This window comes from Onychostoma macrolepis, chromosome 18, assembly GCF_012432095.1.
Source record: "Onychostoma macrolepis isolate SWU-2019 chromosome 18, ASM1243209v1, whole genome shotgun sequence".
In the NCBI taxonomy this organism is placed as follows: domain Eukaryota; kingdom Metazoa; phylum Chordata; class Actinopteri; order Cypriniformes; family Cyprinidae; genus Onychostoma; species Onychostoma macrolepis.
In genome coordinates, this window is record NC_081172.1 from 10539386 (window position 1) to 10564986 (window position 25601).

The window sequence follows — 25601 nt, forward strand, 5'->3', positions numbered from 1 at the left end:
TTACTTCCGTACTTCCTCTTTCAAATGAAGCGCTACATACACAATCGCATTATATTGCAGGCTACCTGGAAAAAAAAAAACTTCACTTTTTTTTTTTTTGTCTTTTCACTATTAATCAGTCTGTAAAATGAAACCCTTCGCCAAATGAAAAACTTCAGGGTAGGATCTGTGATATCTGCATGGGCAAGTGGAAGTTTATTCTCTCATATGATCAGTAATCCATTTTTATTAATTTTTTTTCCTGATCCTGAAGTAATCAGTAAAAGATTTCATTCATTAAACGCAGTATTTACATTGTCTTCTTTGATAAGAAAGGGGAGATGTAAGTCCCCATAGTTAACGGCCCCATTAATATTAAAGAGAAGTGTTGCAAGACAACCCCTAAATCTGTCACTCACACAAAACATTTACCAAACTTACCCTGCATTTCACTAAGCCAAAAACTAACAACATTATTTAACACGAAGAGGTATCACCAATATTCTGCTTCAGATGGAGAAAATTCCCCTTTCTTTGAGCATTTTGTGACCTTTTCAAATCCCTGGAAGAGTAAATGTGGAGATAAATTGTGGGAGCCCCCTGGATGTTTTGGATATGACAAAAGAGCCCTCAATAACAGGTCATTCATTAACTAAAATGAGCAGTTGATAGTAGATTTGGCTGCCTGTGGGGTTGCCATCACGGGACAGGACCAAGTGACCAAGTGAATTTCCCAGCATCATCAGATCAGCCAATCTGAAAAACATCTCCCCAGGAGTCCCCTAAGCATCATGCATAAATTCTATACATTCTACAGAGAATGTGAAACTGATGATTTTGACTATCAGTCACACAGTGACGATTCATTTCACTCACATTCTGAAAGAAATGGTAATAATCGGCATATACATATTTTTAGTATTGAAGTAACTATTTATTATTTAACATACTAATATTTATTAATAAACTAAATTTTTTATACAATGACCCAATAGTTTGAAGTCATATGTAATTTGTATTATATTCAGCTACACTGACACAAAATCAGAAGTGCACAACACTAATTGTACAAATCTAGACAGCTTAATCATTTAAAATGACATGAAAGAATGTGGGTGTATCATCGAAGAGCATTAAAGATTACTTAACTCCTACAACTTATGACGTATAAAAGCACAAACAAGGGAAGATGAATAATGTTCCAACGCCGTCAATAAATGAGATCACTAAATTGCTGTAGGTATTGATTCCAAGCAGGATAATGGATCAACAAACAGGATTAAGCAATAAAATAAACCCACAAGAACCAGTGCACGTGCTCTGGAGAAACAAAGTAGAGCATCAGACCTTCATATATGCACAGATGGAAAAGTCTTCCATTAGATGCAATCTTTCCATTAAAGAGGAATCATTTCAACAGATTTATCTTTATCAAAATAGTTTATTTAGAAGCTTTTTTTCTGTCACAAAAAGCAAGACGGAATTATTCCTTATCTCCGGGTGTCCCCATTGCAGGCTCTCACACTTTCAACTAAAAATGAGGGACAAATAAAATGCAGGTTTTCACTTGAAAAGCTAGGGGAAACAATGCAGAATCTTAAAAAAGCAATACTTCACATCACTGTCATTGGTTCTCTAGAATCATACACTTTAAGCAACAGGTATTCTGTCACCTGACTTTGTAGTTGTACATTGTGAAAAACGGCTAAACATGTGGTGGTGGATAGACAAATTCATTGGTTAAAGTGGACTTTCCTAACTGTAAGGTTATGAAAAGGCAGTTTCAGATTCTTTGAGCAGGACCAACGTCAAATGCGCAGATGCGTCCAGGATGGTCCAATTGGTTTAAGCATACGTCTGTCACACCGCAACGCACCATGTAAAATAACAGGAGTGGGGATAAAGCAACTAGAATATGAGAGAAGTGATTGTGGCAGGATGAAGAGCAAAAATGTGCGCTGAATGTACAGTTTTTTTTTATCTTTGAGACACACTACAGTAAAGATTCCATCTTCCTGCGAAAACAAACAAGTGAACAGGGCCACTTCTCAACTTTATCACATCAATATAAAATCTAGACAACCTCTCTCTGAGGGCAAAACAAGCAGAAATGTAACGGCAGTCTCCTTTCCCTAGGACATTTATGCCCTTAGAGTTCAGAACAGCGACCATTTCCCATTTCTGGCAAACACTGGGCGTCGAGAAAACAGATGTCCCAAAAGTTGGATGACGCCAGGTTTATTATTTCCCAGGGATTTTGGCCCTTTTGCGGGCTATGGCGTCCTCGACAGCCTTTAACTGTTTCAGCAGCTCCTCGCGACGAGAAAGGGTGCTGCTCGGCTTGCCCGATCCGGAACTAGAAGCGGAGCCAGAACCGGATCCAGTCCCTGGAGCAGGTGGTTTACCTGCAGACACAGCAGCAGGACCTTTCCCAGAAGACTTGGGTGGTGGAGATAAAGGACGCTTCCTTGAGAGAGAAAATACAAGGAATCGAGTGAATTACAAACATGGGATATTTTTTAAATCTCTAGTCTTAGTCACACAGAGATAAAGCTTTTGTTATAAAACACCTTGATCCACCATGCACATAAAAAGGGAACTAATGCCAAACAAACATGGGGATTTTTATTTACTTTTATTTTTATTATAAAAGCTAGATTAATAATAAATCACTACTCAACATACAGAATATGAGATCTCTCTGTTATTTATACAAACAGACCCATATTAAAAAGGGCAGTTAATAGTTCTCATGGAAACAAATCAAATCAACAAATTTAAATTCATTCAAACATTTTTCCCTACATGAACATATCAATTGACTACTGGAAATCACCACATATTTGAAGGGATATTCAGAAAGTGTGACTGAAAAGAAAGTGGCAGTGGGTACCTTTCTCCTTGTGGTGGCATGGGCCGAGGACCCTGTCCTTTGGGCCGATCCATTCTGGGGGACAGCGAGGGTCGACCAGGCATCCTCCTGTCTCGACCTATGGAGATATCAGAGAGTAAAGCTTGAGGAGATTGCTGCGAGGTGCATATCTGAATGAACATCCGGACATCCTTTGAGCAAAGAGCTTAACCACAACCGTTTTTCTAGAGGGGTTTTCTAATGGACAGTTAATGTGCCGTGTCATGTTGTTTACCTCTGTCAGGCGAAAGCGCTATCCTCTTGCTGAGAGGTGAAGGGGGTCGCTCTTTATCGGCAGGAAAGTACCTTTTCCTATTGCCCCTGTCGGTTTGCTGCTGGCCAAAGAGGAATAAAGAAGTCATTCAACCATCGTACACTTCAGCGCAGCTACATGACCGTAACGACACCTCCCCCATTTACCTTGTTGAGCAGGGTGAGTTTGATGTCCTTGTGAGAGCCGTATCCTCCGGGAGGACCCATAGGAGGCGGGTGCATGGGGTGACCCCTGTTTCCAGATCTAGGCATGCCGGAGCTGGTTTTGGGAGGCAGACCGGAGGGGTCCACTCGTTTTCGCTCATCTTTGAAAGGCTCGTCTTTCTTTGGCGGTTTTCCTTTAAGGCACACCAAACAAAACAGCACTGTTATTTTAGTAATATTTATATAACATTAAAGAATTTTGTAATATTTTGACTTGCTGTTATTTTACATTTTCAGTTCTCCTTTTATTTCAGTTTATGTGCTTCTCATTTTTATTAAGTTTTTATATATTTCTGTTCAGGTTTATTTTTATTTCAGTTATAGTTCAGCAGCTATTTCTATAGCAATATTTCTATACAGAAGCTTCATTTCAGTTCATGATTTTTAGTTTCATTTTTAGTTCACAATAACCGCCCTGTTGGAGTGTTATGCGACAAGGCCACAGTACCTCGGTCTTTGTTAGGGGCCTTGTCCCGTGGAGGGCCCCTTTCCTTGCGGGCATGGCCTGGAGTGGGTGATCGGGAGCTGGCAGAGGACACGGGGCTGGCCAGGTCAGCGTACATGTCATCAGAGTCGGCGCTCCTGACTGAGCTACTGCTAGAGGAGGCGGATGAGACAGACGACACGCTACTGACCGACAGAGACCTGTGAAACCACACAGACAATCTGTGATACCATGATATTTGCATTTGATTTTTTTTAAATTACGAGAACAGGTAAAGATGGATTTGTTTTTTCGTCTGTCTCTGTGCATTGCATACCTAGATTTGTGGGACCCGGTAGGAGACCGGGAGAGTGAGGCGGAGGAGGAATGGGATCTTGAGTGTGAGCTGGAGCCAGAATAACTGCTGCCACTTACACTGCCACTCACTGTTCGCCTGCGGGAGAAACAAACGGGAAGAGAGAAACAGAAAAATAATAAAATGTTGGTTTATACACTGTAGATGAAACTAGTGTCACTAATTAGTGGACTTCAAGAATGAACAACTCTTTAGAACTGATTGTTTTCATGAATCGTTTAGAAACTCATGGATTATAGGTTAGGTTCAGTCTAATGAATCCTTCATTGAATCCATCTGAACAGTTATCGAATCAATGAATCTGATAATGAAGCTTCAAAAGGTTCATTCAGACCACAAAGTATTTCTGTTGTCATTACAAATCCGCAAGTGAAAAATCCAAAGCAAAGGGAAGAACACAAAGCATCCATGTCACACTTGATGTTCTTCTGTGTCACAGCCCGATGTTCCCCTTTGACGATAATAACTGTGGACAATACAATATAAATCTTTAACAGAAACCAGTTCTCATAATGCAAATTTATCTACAGAGAGTAATCCCTATAGTACATCACTACAAACTTCCAAAATAATTCTATTTCAAATAAATGCTGTTCTTTAAAACATTCTATTCATCAAAGATCCTGAAACAAATCATCACCGTTTCCAGAAAAATATTAACTGTTTTCAACATTGATAAGAAATGTTTCTTGAGCACCAAATAAGCATATTAGAATGATTTCTGAGGGATCATGTGACACTGAAGACTGGAGTAACAGCTGCTGATTTTCAGCTTTGCTACCACAGGAATAAATCATGTTTTAAAAAATTAAAACAAACAAACAAAAATAAAGTGTAAAAAAAAAAATTAATATTACAAACTTTTTATATTAAAAAATATTTGTATTCTATATTTGAATATATCTCAAATTAATACAGCCTTAGTGAATATGAGACTTTCCAAACCAAAAAAAAAAGTGAAAAATAAACATCACATGCCTTGACAGAGTGAAGTGAAAGTACAGACAGCTGGCATTCAATCAGAGAAAATCTGAACAACCTTACAGGCAAAGCACACACCCAAATTCTTGCCAACTGAAATGATCATATAGTGTTCCCTATTTTTATCTTGAGTTTATTTTTTTTAATTGTTTAAGGGTTTATCCTTCGCCCTATTGTCTAATAGAGCTAATACAACATTACAGGACTTGTTTCTACATGATCCTCGCATTTCAAAATGACAGCGTGCACAAAAATATAAATCCAAACAAAGGGGCTGCAGAATATTTCGGTGACTTCTCAGTGTAGCATGTCCTTAACAGACATGAACGATGCTTCAATCACCAATGGTGATTGGTGATTTTCTTTGAAAGAAATCTTGTAGACATAGCCGGTTAACAACCACCTAACAGCCACCCACAATACTCAACCGCAGCGCAACAACCTACAAGTTTTGCATGGGCAAGCAACAGCCACACTGCCTTAAAAATAAATAAATAAATAAAAACTTACTGATATTAATATGAAATATTAAAGGTTTGTCTATATCAGATGTGCTCCTAAATACCAACAACATCTGGCCAAATGCCAATGACAGTTATGACAACTATGATAAGTCCACAAAAGCTTCTTTGTTCTGAAGCATTATAACAAGCGGGACAGGAGATTTTCCTGAACACCCACGCAGGGTATTCCACATCCACAGTGAAACTTCACTCTCACTGCTAGAGATCACAGAACTGTGTCACATGCTGCTTCCCTGTGCTGAAAAGCGCCTTTCTAGACACTCACTCACACAAACACAGAACACTGGTCATCGGGTAATGGGTCATATGCAAATACACTCAAAACGCAAATGTCAAATAAACAACCACAAAAAACTAAACAAAAACACAAGCACACTATCAAGCCACAACCAAAATCTCCAGCTCTTATGGTGATGCAATCCTTAACCTTAAAGAAAAAATTCTGCTATTTACTAACCCTCATGTCATTCCAAATCCCTTTGACATTTTATTCCATGGAAAACAAAGTGATTAAATCAATAAATAAATAAAAAAGGCAAAATATAATATTTAAAAGATGAATTAAAAATAAAAATACAAAAGTATGGATTCCTGCTCTATATTTCAAGCTTTGTGTGACAAACAGACTGAATTCAAGAAAACAGTACATTTAAGTCATTATTCACCACTTAACATGCCACTAGCAGAAACGGGATTGCAAATATAACCATTTTCAAACAGGCATCAAACTCTCCTGGTTAAAAAGACCACTATTGCTACACTATTATGACTTGTTTGTCATTTTGGAACTTGACAATCCTAGCCATCATCACCTCATGAGGAGAAGGGAAAAATCCCCTTAGCATTTTACAAAATAAATAAATGTGAAAAAGTTTCCAAGGACATGAGTAAATAATTCCAGAATTTTCATTTTTGGGTGAATGATCCATGTAAACGACCAAACAAAGAGCGATAGTGTGTGTCAGTGGCAGAATGAACACGTAACACGTGTGCTGTACCTGCGAGGTGGGTTGTGCTGTTGACGTTCTTTCTTGCGACCTTCTCTCATGTTGGGTGGTTCTCTCGGCTCTCTGGGTCCAGGAGGTCGTCCAGCTGGACGGGGGTTGGGGGGCTTTCCCACCTCCGTGACTGGCTTGGGTGGTTTCCCTGGCTGTTCAGGCAACGAGGGGCTGGGCATCATTTTGGGGGGTCCTTTCTCCCTGCGAGGAGGGGGCAGTGCACCAGGCTTCAATGGGTGGCTGAATGAAAATACGCATTTGCATGTGCATGCAGTGAGTAAATGAGAAGAGCAGTACTGACAACTATAGCTTGAAATAGGCAAAACACTAAACATTAAAGCTTGTGTTGATATAGACTAGTATACTGTCAAAAGTTTGGGTTTGGTAAGATTTTTTGAATGTTTTTGTAAGAAGTCTCTGGGCTATTTTACAGCCTGGTCACTTCATGCAAGACTGATTTAAATACAAAATACGATCGCTCAAACCACTTCAGGAGGTGGTCTGGGACACATTCCAGATGAAACTGGACAAGCGGAAATGCACCTGGTTGTTGAAACCACATGTAAATTTTACTTCTCCCAAAATGTTAAAATGATAAACATGTGAGAGCGTTATAGTCAGATATGACAGCGATAATGCTACATGCATCACTGCAGATGAGCAGCTGAGCATCTCTTTAGAAATCCGAATCACAAACAGCCGCAAATGAAAGTGAAAGTAAGTCGCAGACGCTAAACACAAAATCATCTTCATTAAAAGTATTGAGACTCTATTTTACGAGTGCTAATGCCATGCTCTTCTCCTATTGCAGTCTTCGATCTTGAAATTAGCTCATGATGAATAAAATGCAGTGTTGCTTTCTGTTGCTTTTGTGACATGAACTGTTAAATATGCATATAGTGCAGGAATTGAAGATCGGATTTTAATCCGTTTTTGCAGAGAGTGTAAATGGAACCAATTTAACAATTCAGATAGATATCCGATCACTAAAAACATTAAGTGACCAGGTGTAAACAGGTCCTCTGATGCTCACCAAGTTTGCATTTATTTGATCAAAAATATAGTGAAAACAGTAACATTGTAAAATATTAGTACAATTTTAAATAACAGTTTTTCTATTTTGATATATATTATAATGTCATTTATTCTTGTGATGGCAGTCACATGACCCTTCATAAATCATTCTAATAAGCTGATTTGGTATCGGTATCGCCCCCCCCATCTTATTAGTGAAACATGATTCTTTGAGGAATATGAAGTTCTTCAAACTTACTGACCCCAAACTTTTGAACAGTAGTGTATAAACCAAATGTGTTTTGAGAGCATGAGTGTGTGTATTTACCCTTTCAATGCACCGGGAGGCTGCTCAGCTTTGTTCTTATTAGTGTTCCTTTGTGCTGAGGGGGTCGGGGAGGGTGAGGAAGAGAAGGATCGCGATCTAGACAATGGAAAGTAAAGTTATCAGTAACAGTAAACAGTCACAGTAAAAGCCAGTCAATTATAAATGTAGTATACTGAATGTTCTGGAAGTCATTACAGTAACTTAGCATGGCAAATCAAGATATTGTCGTGAACTGTGATATCTTGCCTAGAGCGGCTTCCACTGAAAGAGCTGTGCTGAGAGGAGTGACTTGAGTAGGAACTCATTGAAGAAGAACGAGATCGGGAATGGGAGGAGCCAGAACCCGTGAACGATGAGGATCGGGATGAAGACCTGGAAAATTGGAGAAATGTATAAATAAAGCATCAACGCTTAGCTTAAAGGAATAGTTCACCCAAAAATTCAAATTCATTTATTTTCTCATCCTCCACTTGTCGTTCCAAACCTGTATTTCTTTGTATTTTAAACTGATTTTGTTCATCCATATAATGAAAGTCAATGGGGTCCAAAACAACACTGGACTTCAATGAAAGAGACTTTTCTCAAAATATCGTTTTATGTTCTAAATGAAAAAGTCAAACAGGTTTGGAACAACATTGAGGGTTTGTCATGAACTATCCATTTAACTGGCAAAGAGTGCCCGCCTCCCACGCTGGAGACTGCGGTTAGAATCCCGCTCGGAGCGGGGCGAGTAGTAGAGGTCTGCAAGCCCGTCGGGTCCTGACGGAGCCCGACATGCTGAGTCCATTCGGGCCGGGCTCGGGCCATTTTTTTTTTTTACAGATCGGGCTCGGGTCGGACTCGGGCTCATTTAGCTTCTCTCCTTTTATTGTGCCCATATACGCGCAGAGCACACATGGCTACTGTATTAAATACTGATTATATTATAAATATTATACATCGCCTAAGCAATACGCAACGCATATACGCACACATTAGCATACAAGTGACCATGCAGAGCATCAGGGAGAAGTTGGAGCGTGGAGTTACAAAAAGTTCCCAATGCTTCGGGAAAAGCTGCATTTTTGATCAGCCATGCATTTGATGATGATCCTGACTGCCATCTCCTCACTGGATGCGCCTTTAGAGAGAAATGCATCTTTAGGGATTTTATAATGAAAGAGTTTTTGTTTTCGATTCGAATTATTTCGTTTTAAAGTAGTAATTCAAAGCTTTCTATAGATACTATATTTATCAAGTCAGTGAGGCAAGTATATGCTGTGTTTCGGTTTTTCAGAAGCGCACCGCTTGCTCAAAACCGAAACTGCTTTTTTTTCTTCTTTATTTTATAAAAGCATGTTTTGTTGATATTGTGAGTGCACACAAATAAAAGTAGACCCTTTACAGTTCCGAACAACGTAGCCTTTTACTCTTACCTTTATGAGCAAACATGACAGCGTATTTCGAAATGTTTCCAAAGCAAGTGATCTCTCTGGCGCGTCCAGTAAAGTGCGCTTCAGCTTCCATTCTCTGCACAAACTACTGGATATGCATCAGTGCACATTTATCTAGGTCAAGCGTTTAAACTAACATTGTGGAGCTGTTTTATAATTATAAATTTAATTTTAAAGAAATCGTGATGATTTGAGAAAGCTAAATTGATCAAACATAGGCTATGATCAACTCGCTGTCTGCCGCTGGCCGCTCGGTCGTAACTTTAAAAAACAAAAACTTACATTTAACGAATAAAAAAAATGCTCCAAACGTTTTTCTAAATTAACTTAAAATAACGAAACGAAATACAATCACTTAGCCATTTCATACAAAACTGAACTATTTTAATAGCTTAAACAGTAGTAGATAAGCTGTTTTGGGAGAAGGGAGAAAAAAAGATGGGCTCGGGTCGGACTCGGGCCGAGAATTCTGATGAGCTGTAGGACATGGGCCAGGCTAGGGCCTGAGCGTCTCGGGCCAGGGCCGGGCTAGGGCCTAAATTTTAGGCCCGTGCAGGGCTCTAGCGAGTAGGACCGCAACATTGGTGCCATGACCCGGATGGGAGAGAGGTTTAGGGGGGTGAGCGTAGCAGAGGCCAGCAGGTAAGTGCTGTGCAGGTAAAACCTCACTCCTCTGACCTCAAGAGGCGCTCTAGCGACTGACGCTAGAGGCCGTGGCCTTTAGCCTCCTTGTTAGAGTGCTCGCCTCCCCCGCCGGAGACCGCGGTTCGAATTCCGCTCGGAGCAGGGTGAGTAGGACCGCAACACAGGCAAAGTTTCCATTATCAAATGACACCAATGTCTCAATAGTTCCATAGCAGGTATCTTACCTAGATGAATTGGAAAGGGAAACTGAAGATCCAGAGGGCCTGTGTCGTCTACGGCCACGTGGAGGGGAGCCCATGAGACCAGGTCTTCTCCTAGGGGATTTAGACCTGCGCCAGGGGTCTTTCCATTCATCTGGCCTCTTGGGCAACGGGACCATCTCCTTCTTAGGTGGTGGCTCCATTGGCCCTCTGAAAAGAAAAACAAGGGAATTTAGAACAAAAAAAAAAAAAAAAAAAAACGCACCTATAGCGTGACTTTCTTTAACGTGACAAACATCTCAATGACCTATTTCCTTTATTAAAGAGCTTTAACATTTGCAGTTCTCTTAATGAAAGTGAAATGTTTACAATTTGCAGGTAGAATTTCCACATTCTCTGTCAAAGAAGCGGTGTCATTGACACGGTAAAGTCAGCATAGATTTGTCGCCATTTCATCTAGACTCAACAGAAGCACAAGTCTTCCTTAAACAAGAATATACCAGTTCATTTCCTGAAAAACAATAGAAAACCCCCAAAAATACGCAGGGCAACTGACATTATCAAATCACCATTAGGTATCAATATTAAGCAATGTTAACATCAGATGCCATGCTACTGCTAGTTAGTGAAGTGTTCACAGGGAGGAGTTGCTATAATGATATTTTTTTTTAATGACAGTAAACTGTAGTGTAACAAAGTAATTTAATATGGAGGCAGCAGACTATATCCTCTTAACAGACTTTGGAAGTCATCCAATGGTTCATCAGGAAGCTAGAACTGCCAACAAACTTCTCATAAGTAGTGTCAAATGTCTCTTTATTTGTATCACTTCAGATTATGTAAGTCTTCTTACCCAAAATTATGCATGACTTTCCCACAAAGCAGATCTTGCATAAACTTGAAAACCTGATTCAGTCAGCTGTTATTCAAATAAAATGTATTAGCTTTACGCTGAATTACTAAATTACCATCATTGTTGTCTTTAGCCCACCTTATTTGCACCAGGAAATATAGTGCTCTCAGGTTACGTTTAGTAATTAAATAATGACTTTGAAACAGTTGGCTACCATTCAAAAACCACACCAGAAAACACAGGTAATATGAATGAAACGGAGAAACTACCTCATGTTTCCCACACAATTCCTGTTCGACGGACTAAGTAAACAGTTGTTTTCTCGCAACTAGGTATCTAGTTTATAATCTTTGTTTCCCTTAGAAGAGCCCTAGATTTCCCCTGTGCTTCAGTTCAAACAAGCATTGAGAACTGTTAATAATATTTCAAAATAATGCCTTAATATTCTTGGTTATTGCTGGCTCTCCAAAAATCCCACTTGGATGTTCAATTTTGTGGATATTCATGGATTTGGATGTTCATTTTATCTGGATATGCATGGTTTTAGCTGTGCTAAATAAGACTCGGTCTAAAAAGTTCCTCACGACATTCAGCCCATCAAATGTAGTGAGCAGACCTTGGCAGTCATATCACCTGACCAGCTGGCCCTCCGGTAGTCCCATATGAAAGTTTAATTTTTCTGGACATTCCTTGTCTACCAAAGCCGTTTGGACAAAAGTTTAAGTTTGGGAGTTTTTGAAAAAGTTGCTCATTAATCCTTGGGTTAATTAAAGATCATCACATTATGCTATTAGTTAAACTCAGGGCATTCCACATCATGTATACTAAAGTATGCCTTCTAATGAGTAACGTGATCTAGCCTAGGACCTGGAATGTCCTTTTGGGTGATGTCAGAGAGTAAACAAACCTCAGGCAAGTATTGCAGTGTACCTAAAAATAGTACAGACAACTATAAACTATTTTTAGAAGTGGAATCTGAGCTCACCTTTAATTTCCTGTTTGTACGGAAAAAAGGAAGCGGATCATTCCGTGAAGAGAGATTTATGCAGAGCAGTAACATGGCAAATCCCCAAATAAAAAGACAAATGTTTTGTTTTTATTAATGCTTCAAAGTATTTTATCAGTTTAGTCATACTTGAATACACTCTTAATTGTGTGAAAATCTGATTACAAACTTTATTTAGCAATTTGTTAAAATTACTGCACACACTATTACTCAAAAGTTTGAGGCCAGCAAGATTTTTGCACCAAGGCTGAATTTATTTGATTAAAAACTAATTAGTGAAATATTACTAAATTTTTACTCCAGCCTTTGGTGTCACATAATCCTTCAAAAATTTAATATGCTGATTTGGTGCTCAATAAACATCTCTTCTTATTATTATTACTACTATCATTGACTATGTTTACATGTGCATGAATAATGCGGTTATTTCCAATAATCAGAGTAAGGACTTAATCACATTATGATGTTTACATGTCAAGAGCAAAGCTCTTCACTCCTGTTTACATGCCATTTCCATTATTCTTATTAGTCGCTAAGAATTTGTGGTTAATTTTTTTTACTGCCATTATTCACATACCCCACTGGACACCACAAATGATGGACTCAGAAAGAGCACGTGTGTTACTGGTCGCTGTTTTAATTTAATTAAGGCTAATGCAAAACAATTTTGTATGGTTGTATTCCACGCTTTTTCGGCGAAATAGAAATGTGATGACAATTCGTTTGCTTACGCTGCCGTCGCGTTCTACTCGCCGTTTCTGGATGAGGGTAAGGAACAGAGACATGATGGCAGCGAGTTGTGTTTCCCCTAATGCGATGCTTTCTTCTCCTCCATCGTTTTTAATCTACGTATTATTACAGGTGCGTGTCACGTCATTCATGTATGTCACGAGCACATGTGGACTTTGGTCAGAGCTGCAATACTGTGATTAAGGTGTTTACATGCCTGTATATTTAGATTAAAATCGGCGTACCTATGTTAATACGATTATGAGCTTAATCGCGTTATTTAGATCGAAGTATTGCGTTTACATGACGTAAAGTTTAAATCGCAATATTGTCAAAATCTCATTATAATCACATTAAGAGGGTTCATGTAAACGCACCAAATGTTAAAATACTTGTGCTACTTAATATTTTTCTGGAAATAATGATACATCATTACAGAATTTGATGAATAGAAAGTTCAAAAGAACAGCATTTATTATAAACAAATCTTGTGTTACATTATAAATGCATTTAATGTTAAATTTGATCAATTTAATGCTGAATAAGTGTTTACTTTCTTTACAAAAAAAAAAAAAAAAAAAAAAGTAAACCACATTATTAATTTATTAGCTCTACACAAGCTTGCTTAATGCATTTTGTCAAATGCATTATCAGGAGAAAAATAACAGCTCCAAAATATCATCTGGAATGTTTACAAACGTAAGCATGCACGTAAAGATTTACATATTTCACCAGCGCTCCATAGGACACGTGTCAAACAGCCCGGGTGTTTCTCTCATCAAACCCAGTATACTGTCAACAGGAAGACACCGGACTTTTAACCTCGTTTATGTGATGGGATGCCCTTGTTGTCATTTTTCACAGTGAGAGTATGCTAAATATCCATGTTGCGCTAAATCAGAAAGTTCCTTAAGAGGAGCTCCTGGGTAAACCACAGCTAACAGAGGTTAAGAGCTGTATCGGGCCTTTCCAAGAATCACTTATGAGTTAAGACTTCAAAATGTGACTACAGAATCTCTTTAAAAATTACACACTTACATTATATTCTGACTGATACAGAATGATTCCATCATCAGTAAATGATTCATTCATTCATATAAATCTGTAAGTTTTAAAAATGAATGCAAGATTGACATTCATTCCAGTAAAGTACGCAGATGCAGAGACATTTGTAATAACAAAAGGATAAATATAACGTTTGTTATTCATGTGTCTAAAAATAATATTTAAAAAATCTATCCGGAAAAGATATTTGAGTGTATTGCTTCATGCTTGCAGAAAAATTCAACCATCTCTAATCATGACATCTGATCTCTGCAGAGAATATCGGAAAACTAGTCAAGACAGTTTAAGACTGAAGTCATTGCACTGTTTTCCTTATCACGGGAACCGGCATGATCTGAAACTCGACTCCTGGAAGACATTCAGCCGATGATGTAACTTTCAGTCACACCTCCATGAGCAGGTTATAAAGGTGTGCTGTACTAAAATCAGACTCAGACAGGAAGAAAGCCATTAAGGAAAAACAGGCTGTAACAAAGCAGCTTGGAAGATCACACAGGCTTTGTGAAATACGACAAATTAAAATAAAAATTTGCTTTCTTAAAATGTTTTTAAACTAACTGCATGAACACATTCAGCTATTTTTATATGGACAACCCCTTTCTGAAATGACTTGTTTACAAAGAACAAACCAAAATCAAAATACCGGTCATTTCATCATTTCATCCTTTCTCTGAATGTATCACCTTTGTGACGTACAATGATGAAACCTACAAAGCCAACATAAAAACTGACGCTAAAGCATAATTCCAGTATTGCAAGAGCCGCCCGTCATAAGCAGACAAACAATAAACAGGGTTCTACCTATAACCTGTTTTGCGGCATACTTAACTATTGTGCTATAAACGGGACAACAACAAAAAAAAAAGTTTGTTTTGATTTCCGCTCCCATTAATTTTATTCTTGGCTTGGCATAGTTCCAGTTCTACGTCTAAATGTCTAAGTACACAAAACGTGACAATGAAAGTCAGCGTACAGTACACGGTGGTGAAAACCACAGAATAACTGCTAGGTCAGCAAAGACACGCAGGGCACGACATCTAACAGTTCAACTGATGTTTCAAAATGCCCTGACATTATAGTGAAGTCTGGAATATCACAGGCAGCCGAATAATACAAATTAAGGAGAAGCAGAACAAAAGATCAATACATAACAATGAAGGGGGCGACACAGAGGAATATACCAGACATAGACACAATGGAAAAGAGAACCAGGATCAATTCCTCTTCTGGCCTCTCCACAACTTTGGACAATCCTGATTCCATAAAAATACATTTCCATTTAAAAAAAAAAATAAATAAATAAAAAATAAAAATCACTCAAATGCATATTTCAAAATAAACCCAATGACAAATTATGACTGGCAATTTAAACATTTTTTTGGGGGGAAAAAAGAAGCTGTGATAAAAAAAAAGGGGGTTTTATGGAATAAAAAAAAAAAAACATTAACACAATTAATACTTTAACAAAATAGATTATAAACTGTAGGCTTATGTTCAATGACATGAAAATAAACAGTATATTAACTTTTAAAGCCACATTTTGTAATGTACATTGAACTATTTCTTCTGTCAAAATCAATTAGGGTTTTTTTTTTCCATCAGATATTGATATGCAATTACATGTGATTTAATTAGTACTTCTTGAAATATATTAATTTAAAAAAGCATTTAAAATGATCAAATTAAGATTAAAGTTTGTTAAATCCACACATTTGTATAACAGACAGTATCAGTTAGGGCTGGGTTTTATATATGAAATATGTGAAAAGGTTTTTGCCCACTTCCTGTTTTTTACATTTTTTGCATATTTGTCACACTTCAGATCAAACAAATTTTAATATTACACAAAGATAACCCGAGTAAATACAAAAAGCATGGAATAATGATTTAATTTATTAAGGGAAAAATGCTGTCCAAACCTGCCTGGCACTATGTGAAAAATTAATTGCCCCCTAACTCTTAAAAATTGGTTGTGCCACCCTTTGCAGCAACAACTGCAATCAAGCATTTGCAATAACTGGCAATGAGTTTTTCACATCGCTGTGGAGGAATTTTGGCCCACTCATCTTTGCAGAATTGTTTTAATTCTGTCACATTGGAGGGTTTTCGAGCATGAAAGGACTGGTTAATGCCACAGCATCTCAATTGGATTTAAGTCCGGACTTTGACTTGGCCAATCCAAAACCTTAATTTTGTTTTTCTTTATCCATTCAGAGGTGGACTTGCTGGTGTGTTTGGGATCATTGTCCTGCTGCATAACCCAAGTGCGCTTGAGCTTGAGGTCACAAACTGACGGCCGGACATTCTCCTTCAGGATTTTCTGATAGAGTGCAGAATTCATGGTTCCATCAATTATGGCAAGTCGCCAAGGGCCCGGTTGCATGAAAGCCCTTAAGCTAAGAAATCCCTTAGTTATAAGGTTAAGGGAAGGTTAGTGATACTTGGGTTGCAAGAAAAATCCTAAGGGTCAACTTAAAGGAACCTTAAGGCTGTCATTAAATATTCCCCTTAATTATCTAAGTGTTCCCTTAAGCGTTGCTACAAAGTCCTTAGTAACTATTTCACCTTGATAAATTTAAGAGACCAAAACAGCTCCCTTAAAGTCATCTTAATCGCAGTATTTTTAAGATTTTTAAGCTCAAATGTAAGACTTAAGACATTTAAGACCTGCACAAATAAAATATCATATAAGCATAGTAGGGCAATGACTGTGGTAACATATTAAACTGTAAAATGACTGTAAAATGCATGACTTCCAGGTTTTCACAAAAAAAATTTTATATATTTTTTTAAGAAAACATGAGTTGTATCAATTATTATAATTTAAACAATTATTAATCAATTATTAGCCTACATTAGTTAAGTAACAATATAAATGTAATTATGCCTTAACTGTTTAGATTTTTATAATGCATTATCTACTTGTCGATCCACCTGTTCACATTCACAAATCTGCGTGTTTGCAGCATCAAAACATGGGTTAATTTTCACATTTATTAACATTTCCGTCATTGTTCAGCAGGATGCGCTTTCACTTTAGAAACAAAGCGGTTTCCTCGGTAACGACTGTACACAAAACAGCGCAGAAACGGGCAGCGCTCGTTTATTGATTCATGTTAGGTTTGTATTTCGTTATGCTCTGTTTATTGTCAGAGATATACATATCTATGTTTATTGTGAGATGTAGTAACTATAGCAACCGCGGCGCCCATTGCCTTAGGTTGCCAGGAACTACCGTGAAACACTTAGTATAAACACTTAGGTAAGGGTGATAGTTAAGACGTTTGTTGCAACACTTTTAAAGATATCCCTTACCTCAGGGAATTTTTTCCCCTCAGGGATAACCCTAAATCAAATTACTTAAATCACTTTCATGCAACTGGTCCCAGGTCCTGGGACCATCACACTACCACCACAATGTTTGACTGTTGGTATCTTTTCATGAAATCCTGTGTTGGTTTTATGCCAGATGTAACGGATAGTAACTTACCTTCCAAAAAGTTCAGCTTTTCTCGCATCAGTCCACAGAATATTTGCCCAAAAGTCTTGGGGATAATCAAGATATTTTCTGGCAAATGTGAGACGAGCCGGTGTGTACTTTTTGGTCAACAATGGCTTTTGCCTGGGAACTCTCCCATGGATGCTGTTTTTGCCCAGTCTCTTTCTTATTGTTGAATCATGAACACTGACCTTAACTAAGGCAAGTGAGGCCTGCAGTTCTTTAGATGTTGTTCTGGGTTCTTTTATGACCTCCTGGATGAGTCGTCTTTGTGCTCTTGGAGTAATTTTGGTTGGCCGGCCACTCCTGGGAAGGTTCACCACTGTTTCAAGTTTTCTCCATTTGTGGATAATGGCTCTGACCATGGTTCGCTGGAGTCCCAAAGCCTTAGAAATGGCTTTATAACCCTTTACAGACTGATACATGTAAACTATTTTGTTTCTCATCTGTTTATGAATTTCTTAAGATCGCGGAATGATGTGTTGCTCTTTAAGCATGCTTCACTAAGTCAGACAGGTTCTATTTAAGTGATTTCTTGATACAACAGGTCTGGCAGTAATCAGGCCTGGGTTTGGCTCGTGAAATTTAACTCAGCTTTCTAAAATAATGTGGTTAATCACAGTTCTTTCATGATTTAATAGGAGGGGGCAATTAATTTTTCACGTAGGGCCAGGTAGGTTTGGACAGCTTTTTCCCCTTAATAAATGAAATCATCATTTAAAAACTGCATTTTGTATTTACTTGCATTATCTTTGTGTAATATTAAAATTAGTTTGACGATCTGAATCTTTAAGTGTGACAAATATGCAAAAAATAAAAACAGGAAGGGTGCAAAAACCTTTATATATAGTGATAAAATAAAGTTTTTATATTATCTTTATATATACACACATATACATATACATATACATATATATATATATATATATTTAAATGAAATACTGGGATGAAAGTTTGCAGTTCATATATAAACATTAGCATTTACATGCACCCTCTTAATGCGATGAGATTTTAGCAATATTGCGATTTAAACTTCTCATGTAAACGCAATACTTCGATTATGAGCTTAATCGCATTATTTTAAATCGGAGCAAGCATAATCGTATTAACATAGGTGGCGTACACCGATTTTAATCGAAATGTACAGGCATGTAAACACCTTAATCGGAGTAGCCTATTGCCGCTCTGACCAAAGTGCGCATGTGCTCGTGACATGAATGGCGCGACACCTGTAATAATACGCAGATTAGAAACGATGGCGGGGAAGAAAGCATCGCATTTCTCGGGAAAACACAACTCGCTGCCACCAGTCTCTGTTCCTTACCCTCATCCAGAAACGGCGAGCAGAACGCGACGGCAGCGTAAGCAAACGAATTGCCGTCACATTTCTATGGCGCCAAAGCATGGAATACAACCATACAAAAGTGTGTTGCATTAGACTTAAATTAAAAGAGCGGCCAGTAACACACGTGCTCTTTCTGAGTCCATCATTTGTGCTGTGCAGTGGGGTACGTGAGGCAGTAAAAAAAGAAGAAAAAAAAAAAGAAAATAAAGTACAACTCGCGAATAATAAGAATAATGGAAATTGCATGTAAACGGGAGTGAAGAGCTTTGCTCTTGACATGTAAACATCATAATGAGATTAAATCCTTACATTATTCGTGCGCATGTAAACGTAGTCATTGATGTCTATGGTAGCGATCAAAATAGAGTTAATCCCCTTTTGAAAGTAACTGGCACTTAAAATAATGTGTCGATTGCATTGTTTTGCCACCTAGTGACTGTTAAAAATCTTTTTTCAAGAGATTTGTTCAAAAACGCTGATTAATCCATTAATAAACAAAACAAGTGAAGTATTTATGAGCGAGTCAATGAATAATTCATTCAAACCATTTTTTCCTAAATTTTAATATTAAAAATTGGTGTATTTAATATATGTTGAAGATAGATATCTATATCTATCTTCAACATATATTAAAGTAATGGAAAAACATGCTGCCATAACTTATTTTACAGTGTAATGCTTTCAAGGCATTATGTATACAGCATTACTTTTTTTTGTATCCCAAATACCTATTGAAAAAAAAAAAAAAAAAAAAAAAATTATATATATATATGTTTAGTAATTCATTCAAATTAAACACTTACATAGACTGCAGCAATAATATTTTGTCACACATTATTTTGTTTAGTTCAGAATCGTGGGAGAATCGTTTTCTCAATTCGAGACAAAAAAAATCGTGATTCTCAATTTATCCAGAATCGTGCAGCTCTATATACACACACACACACACACATATATATATACACATCATGTATAATTGCGGAGATCATAGGGCCGTACGCATCAAGAACCGGGTTGACCGGGTACTCGAAACCACTGGTACTTAAAAAAACCTGGTACCGTGACGTTTTCATTTTTTTAGTACCGACTTGGTACCGAAGTACAGGGTCTTTTGACAACACTAATTTGTACATTAGTGTATTATTTTCTCAAAAGACCAAGCCGCTACCGCACGTGTTTTGTGCATAAGCATCACGCACCCCAAACTGAAATTGCTTAATCGACCATCGATAGCGTTAATCGATTGCATCTCTTATCGACAATTAATCGATCGTTGATTAAAGTCTTTGTTAACATAATATGCGTGTGTGTACTGTGTATATTTATTATGTATATATAAATACACACACATACATGTATATATTTAAGAAAAATGTTATGTTTATATATTAAATATATTTATATATGATATAATTAATATGAATATAAATATATACATGTAAATAGATGTAAATATTTTCAAAATATATGCTGTATGTGTGCGTCTTTATATATAGGCTATATAATAAATATACACCAACCTTATGTACACAAAAACTTATATTTTGGATGCGAATAATCATTTGACAGCACTAATATATTAATATACACACACACACACACACACATATATACATATATATATATACACATATAAATATATATATGTTAATAAGTTATTGCGAAAAACATTTACTACTATCGTGAACTGAGGGTTTGCTCATACCCCCCCTCAGTATCAGTTCAAGTGTAGTATCAGTCAAATGCAGTATTTAGGTACAGTTTCAGCCATTGGCAAAGTTATGAAATGCCATTGCAATTCCATTATTGCCATTTCAAATGTCAATTTCCTTAAACGAATCAGGATGATCTTAAACATCAAAGCACTGAGTAGCGATGACCCAACACATTCAGGTAAAGCCTGAAATGGTGATAACACACCTCTCAACGTCACAGGGAGTTGTTTGCGAACAAACAGCATCGATCTAAGCTCACACGCTTGTGTTCACCACACCTGGGAAATGGTTCATGCCGTGCTTTAATGATTTCCTTCCTGCATTCCTTTGCCAAAGTCGAAAAACTCCCTTGTTTCATGATCACGTGATTGCTATTACAATAAAGTGTTCTGAATCATTTACATTAGCTTGTTACAATAGTTAGCATAATGATCAAACTTTCACCAGTGATGCAGGTAATGCAAAGCTAATGCAGTAATTCCAAAATCATGCAATATTTTCTTGTTGCAGAGGTTTTATTTCCACACAAGTTTCCTGAGGATATTAAATGAAAAAGTCCTTGCTTGACACACTGATAATGTATGATCATGTTGCACAATTACACACATAAAATAAAATAAAATAATTGCTAATCCATACCACAGAGAACAAATAACGCCCTTTAAAACAGGTTTTTCCTGTACAATTCCCATCTTCAACTTGTCAGTCTAAGAGATACCAAACTCTAGGTGGTTGAGCCAATTGATTAAGCTAAAATTGTGTCAGGCAGGCTACACAAGCAAAAACAAAAAATAAACACTAAAAGTTTGAAATAATGAAGATTAATGTTTTTGAAAGAAGTGTCTTATGCACATCAAGGCTGCATATTTTATCAAACACACAGTAAAAGCAGTAATATTCTGAAAAAATATTACAGTTTAAAACAAATGTTTTCTCTCTCTCCATTTATATATATATATATAGTTTTTTTTTTCATGTAATTTAAAATGATAGCAAAGCTGAATTTTTAATATCATTTCTCCAGTCTTCACTCTTCAGTGTCACATAAACCTTCAGAAATCATTGTAATATGCTGAATAGGGGCTCAGTTATTAATAATGGTTCTTATCAAAATTGAAAACCGTTACATTATATGCATATATTAATGTATAAAATTATTGAATAAAAACTGTTTAATGTATTCACAGCATAACTATTTTGAACACTGATGCTTGTAAGAAATGTTTCTTGAACACCAAATCAGGATATTAGAATGATTTCTGGATCACGTGACACTGAAGACTGGAGTAACGGCTGCAGAAAATTCAGGTGAAGTTATCATGTACATTAACAACAATTTGGAACCAATATAATGTAATTTAACAATTTATTGAATACGAGTTGTGCTAAGGTAGTATTATTGCCCATTAGAAGACCGGTCCCAAATAACAATGCTGTATTGAGTATCCAGCATTGTCAATGAAACACAAAGCTTTACTAACCACATCAGAAGTTCTCAGTAGAACTGAAACTCTGTTTATAGATCAGTCACAAGGGCAAAAAGTATGATCATGCATCGTTTCAAGCTGACCTAACTGTTCACACGAAATTGGTTACATGACTTGAAGTCTAGAAATTTGAGATGCAACAGTTCTTCTTTGAAGTCAAACAAATCATGTAGGTGTGAATCTCTCCCTACACTGCCCGGTAAATGACTCCATGCAAGTATCATGGGACATATTCACATGCATTTCACCTTTTATGGAATTCTGAGAATCATTTACTCAACACAAGCGAGCCGGAAATTTGTCCATTTTGTATGGGATTTTGGCTTAATTAATGAAACGCGAATCTCTTTTTTTTTATCTAGGAAAAATGAGAGCTGACATGACGTAGAAGGTCAAAAGCGCAGCACTGGTGTGGCCATGAGATACAATCCTCCTGGAAATTTCCCATAAAGTAACCATAATCAAATATGCAATCTGAGTCTTTGGTTATGCAAGCGAAACAGCAATGAAGAAATTACTGTTAAGGGGAATAATACCAACAGGAGAAGACTATTGTTATATAATGTCAGGAAAGACCAAAATGCCGGAAGATTCAGAACGAGTGATAAATTTGCAACTTGAAGTGTGCTAATGCAAGAACAGTCACCCAGCAATGCTTTCCACAAAGAATTAGTCAAGTGTGAATTTGGGTCATAGATGCGTTTTCAATTCACAGTTAAAATGTAACATACCAATATACAGCTAAAATAGATACAGCAACTATAATGAAGAACCTTGTGCAAATGTACTCACTTTTAATAGGTGAAAACAACAAAAATTTTAAAGTATTATTTTTCTACATTTTATCCAGTTTATTTTAGTTAGTTTTACTTTATAAAAGACACATCGCTAAAATTTCTACGTCTCAGTTCCTCAACCTCACAATTTGATTTGAACTTGAATTGAATGTTGTCACCTGAATAATACTCGCATCACATACTTTGTACGCGGGGGCTGCACATGCGCATTAACTTGGTTTTGCACTAATCAGTCGTTTCACAAGGTGGCAAAACAGCCGAAAACAAAACTAAAGAGATGGTACAACAACAACAAAAAACAGAGGAGCCATTGATCAGCACTTGTGTAAGAGGGTTATGAGACAGCAGCAAATTTAGTTTAAAAGGTATACAAAGACATTTTTATCGGTTATAACTTCTGGAGAAAAACAGAGCATAGACCTCAAATGGACTATACTTCAAAAGCTAAGTATACTTCGGCCTTTAGTCTGAATTTGTCCTATCACAATAATAGAGCAGCATGCAACAAAGGAGAATTTAAATCACTTTAAAATGCAGCAGTCTCTGTAAATGATTGCATAGACAACACCGAAATAATTAGTGGAAATGCATGTAGATTTTGTGGTCAGAATTTCCATCCTAAATCAAGCACCAACTGAACAAAAACTTCACAAACAGCAGCACACACTTCAAGTCCATTCACTGCAGCAGACTTTAAAAGAAAATGTCTTTACAGACTAAAAACCTGAACACCCCCAAAATTGCGTAGCAGCTGGGCATTCAAATTGGAACTGCCATGTTTTGCCAGATTTGTGATTTTAACGTGCAATATATATCAGACGGTATGTGACCTCTTAGCAGACTGAGACTAGTGTTAATCAGGAAGCTTTAAACTCACCTGGGTGGCATGTTCGTGGGTGAACGTGGTTTAAGCGGCTTCTCCTTCTCATCCTTCTTCTCCCGTGGCTCTCTGGGAGGCCGCTCTCTAGGCCGTCCCTCCTTTTCATCCCGCTTCAGACGATCCCTCTCCCATTCCTCCTTCCTGCGCCGGCTCTCCTTCTCCCGTTCCCGCTCTCTCTCTCTTTCTCGCTCTCTCTGTCTGCGCTCCCGCTCACGGTGGTCTCTCTCACGCTCCCGTTCCCTCTCGCGGTGGCGCTCGCGTGGATCTCTTTCACGCTCTCGTTCCTGAAGCAAACAATAAAACAAATCTCAATTGTTCAGTAGAACAAATACATGCATGTGTCTCTCAGGAATACTTCATTCTGATGAAATACAGCACTGAACAGTCAACTACTTTTGTATAATAAACATATTTTGGTAATTCTTGTTATATAATTTGGCCTACACATCATGTGCATGCACACTGTAAACATTTAAAAGACCCAGCATCAGTAACTTTGCACTTTAGTTTTCTAATAAAAGCTCTTTGGAACATATAATAGTAAACAAATCAGTAAAACAGCTGTACACTACATCAGTATGTACTCACAGGATAGTATGGCAGTGGGGTCTCAGTGTACTGCACTCGGAAATTCTCATACTGGCCTCCTCGCCAAAAAGCTTCCATCTCATAATCATAGTATGGGTCGCCATACGGATCACTACCACAGAAATAGTTGTTATAAATGTACAGTTGGGAAGGACAAGTTAATATGTGCATTTTCAGGGGCAATTGATTTACGATACTCACCCATAACCTGGATCTCTGAACTCAATATCACTGCAATGCAGAAAGAGAAAAAAAAAACATTACAGTATGGGTCAGAGCTTATGTCCATCTTTTTCAATCAACAAGAATAATTTAGGATAAAATTTACATGAATTAATAAGAAACTATGTATATTTTGGGTGCTGCAATGGATCAACAATTTGTGCATTTTTGTTTGCCATTTTAAATGGTCCTGCAGTGACAAATACATTTTTTCCAAGAACAAAACTTCATAGTAGTTAAAAATATAACTAGGTCATGGAAACTAATATGCATAAGAATTAATAAAATGCTTTTAACAATAGTTTTAGATGGATGACAATTACCATTATGTATGTAAACCGCCCACAACCACATTTGAACTTCATGAACCAGCAGAAACAAAGGCAACAAATGGAAGAGATTTAAACTCTGATTAAATTCCTGATAAGTCATTGTTTCGTACCCAGCATCTCGGATTTCTCTGGTGATACGATAGCCGCGTTCCCTGAAGAAGTCATTTTCTTTGTCAAAGTCGCGGTCATCTTCACCTATGGTTACGGTGAAACGTTTTTCCTCAAAGTCGGGTTCCTGCTCTTTACGGATGGTGGCTTTCTTCAACACCTAAGGGAACATTTGAGTTGGAAAAAGGTGGATCAAGGCACTCAATTATTCAAATTAACTGGTAACCTTTCTTGTCTAACACATCCTCCCCGAAGTAACGCAAGCATCGTATTTAGCATAGCATGAGTATCAAAACACATATAACATTTTGTCTCAGTTACAAAGCGGACCCTTTTTTTTGTTATCACAAAACCACTGCAGAACACACTACAGACTCATTTGAATGAATGAGTTCCCCTCAAAAAACCCATAGACAGTATAACAATACCTAGAAATGGAACTTTTTTAAAGGGGAGGTTTACTGGTTATTTTCTAGGCTTGATTGTGTTTATGGGGTGCAGTCTAACGTGTTCATGCTTCGTTTTTTTAAAAAAGCATTATTTTTCATATAATTTACCTTTATTCCACACCGCTCTGTCCCTTCTCTGACAAACGCCTCGATTATTTCCTGTTTTTATGAAGCCACTCCCTCAGAAATACGTGATGGGTTCTGATTGGTTAGTTGGCTGTGATTCACTAAACCGC

General features: G+C 37.4%; 1 protein-coding gene across 5 annotated transcripts in view; it reads right to left on the reverse strand.

Annotated features, from left to right (window-relative positions):
* Positions 1–1387: 1387 nt before the first annotated feature.
* zc3h18 (zinc finger CCCH-type containing 18) overlaps positions 1388–25601 on the reverse strand; it is a 29262-nt gene continuing 5048 nt past the window's right edge. For 2 of the 5 annotated variants that reach the window (XM_058751105.1, XM_058751106.1), the window contains exons 6-19: positions 24919–25076; positions 24456–24485; positions 24255–24366; positions 23664–23950; positions 10315–10500; positions 8259–8384; positions 8013–8108; positions 6671–6910; positions 4129–4245; positions 3816–4012; positions 3311–3501; positions 3126–3225; positions 2873–2969; positions 1389–2446 (exon numbers count right to left, since the gene is read on the reverse strand). In XM_058751105.1, the coding sequence (XP_058607088.1) occupies positions 2221–2446; positions 2873–2969; positions 3126–3225; positions 3311–3501; positions 3816–4012; positions 4129–4245; positions 6671–6910; positions 8013–8108; positions 8259–8384; positions 10315–10500; positions 23664–23950; positions 24255–24366; positions 24456–24485; positions 24919–25076 (2163 nt within the window). In that variant the 3' untranslated portion in view covers positions 1389–2220. Of the gene's footprint in view, positions 2447–2872; positions 2970–3125; positions 3226–3310; positions 3502–3815; positions 4013–4128; positions 4246–6670; positions 6911–8012; positions 8109–8258; positions 8385–10314; positions 10501–23663; positions 23951–24254; positions 24367–24455; positions 24486–24918; positions 25077–25601 lie in introns of all 5 variants that reach the window. The other 3 variants (XM_058751109.1, XM_058751110.1, XM_058751108.1) reach the window with 3 other exon arrangements.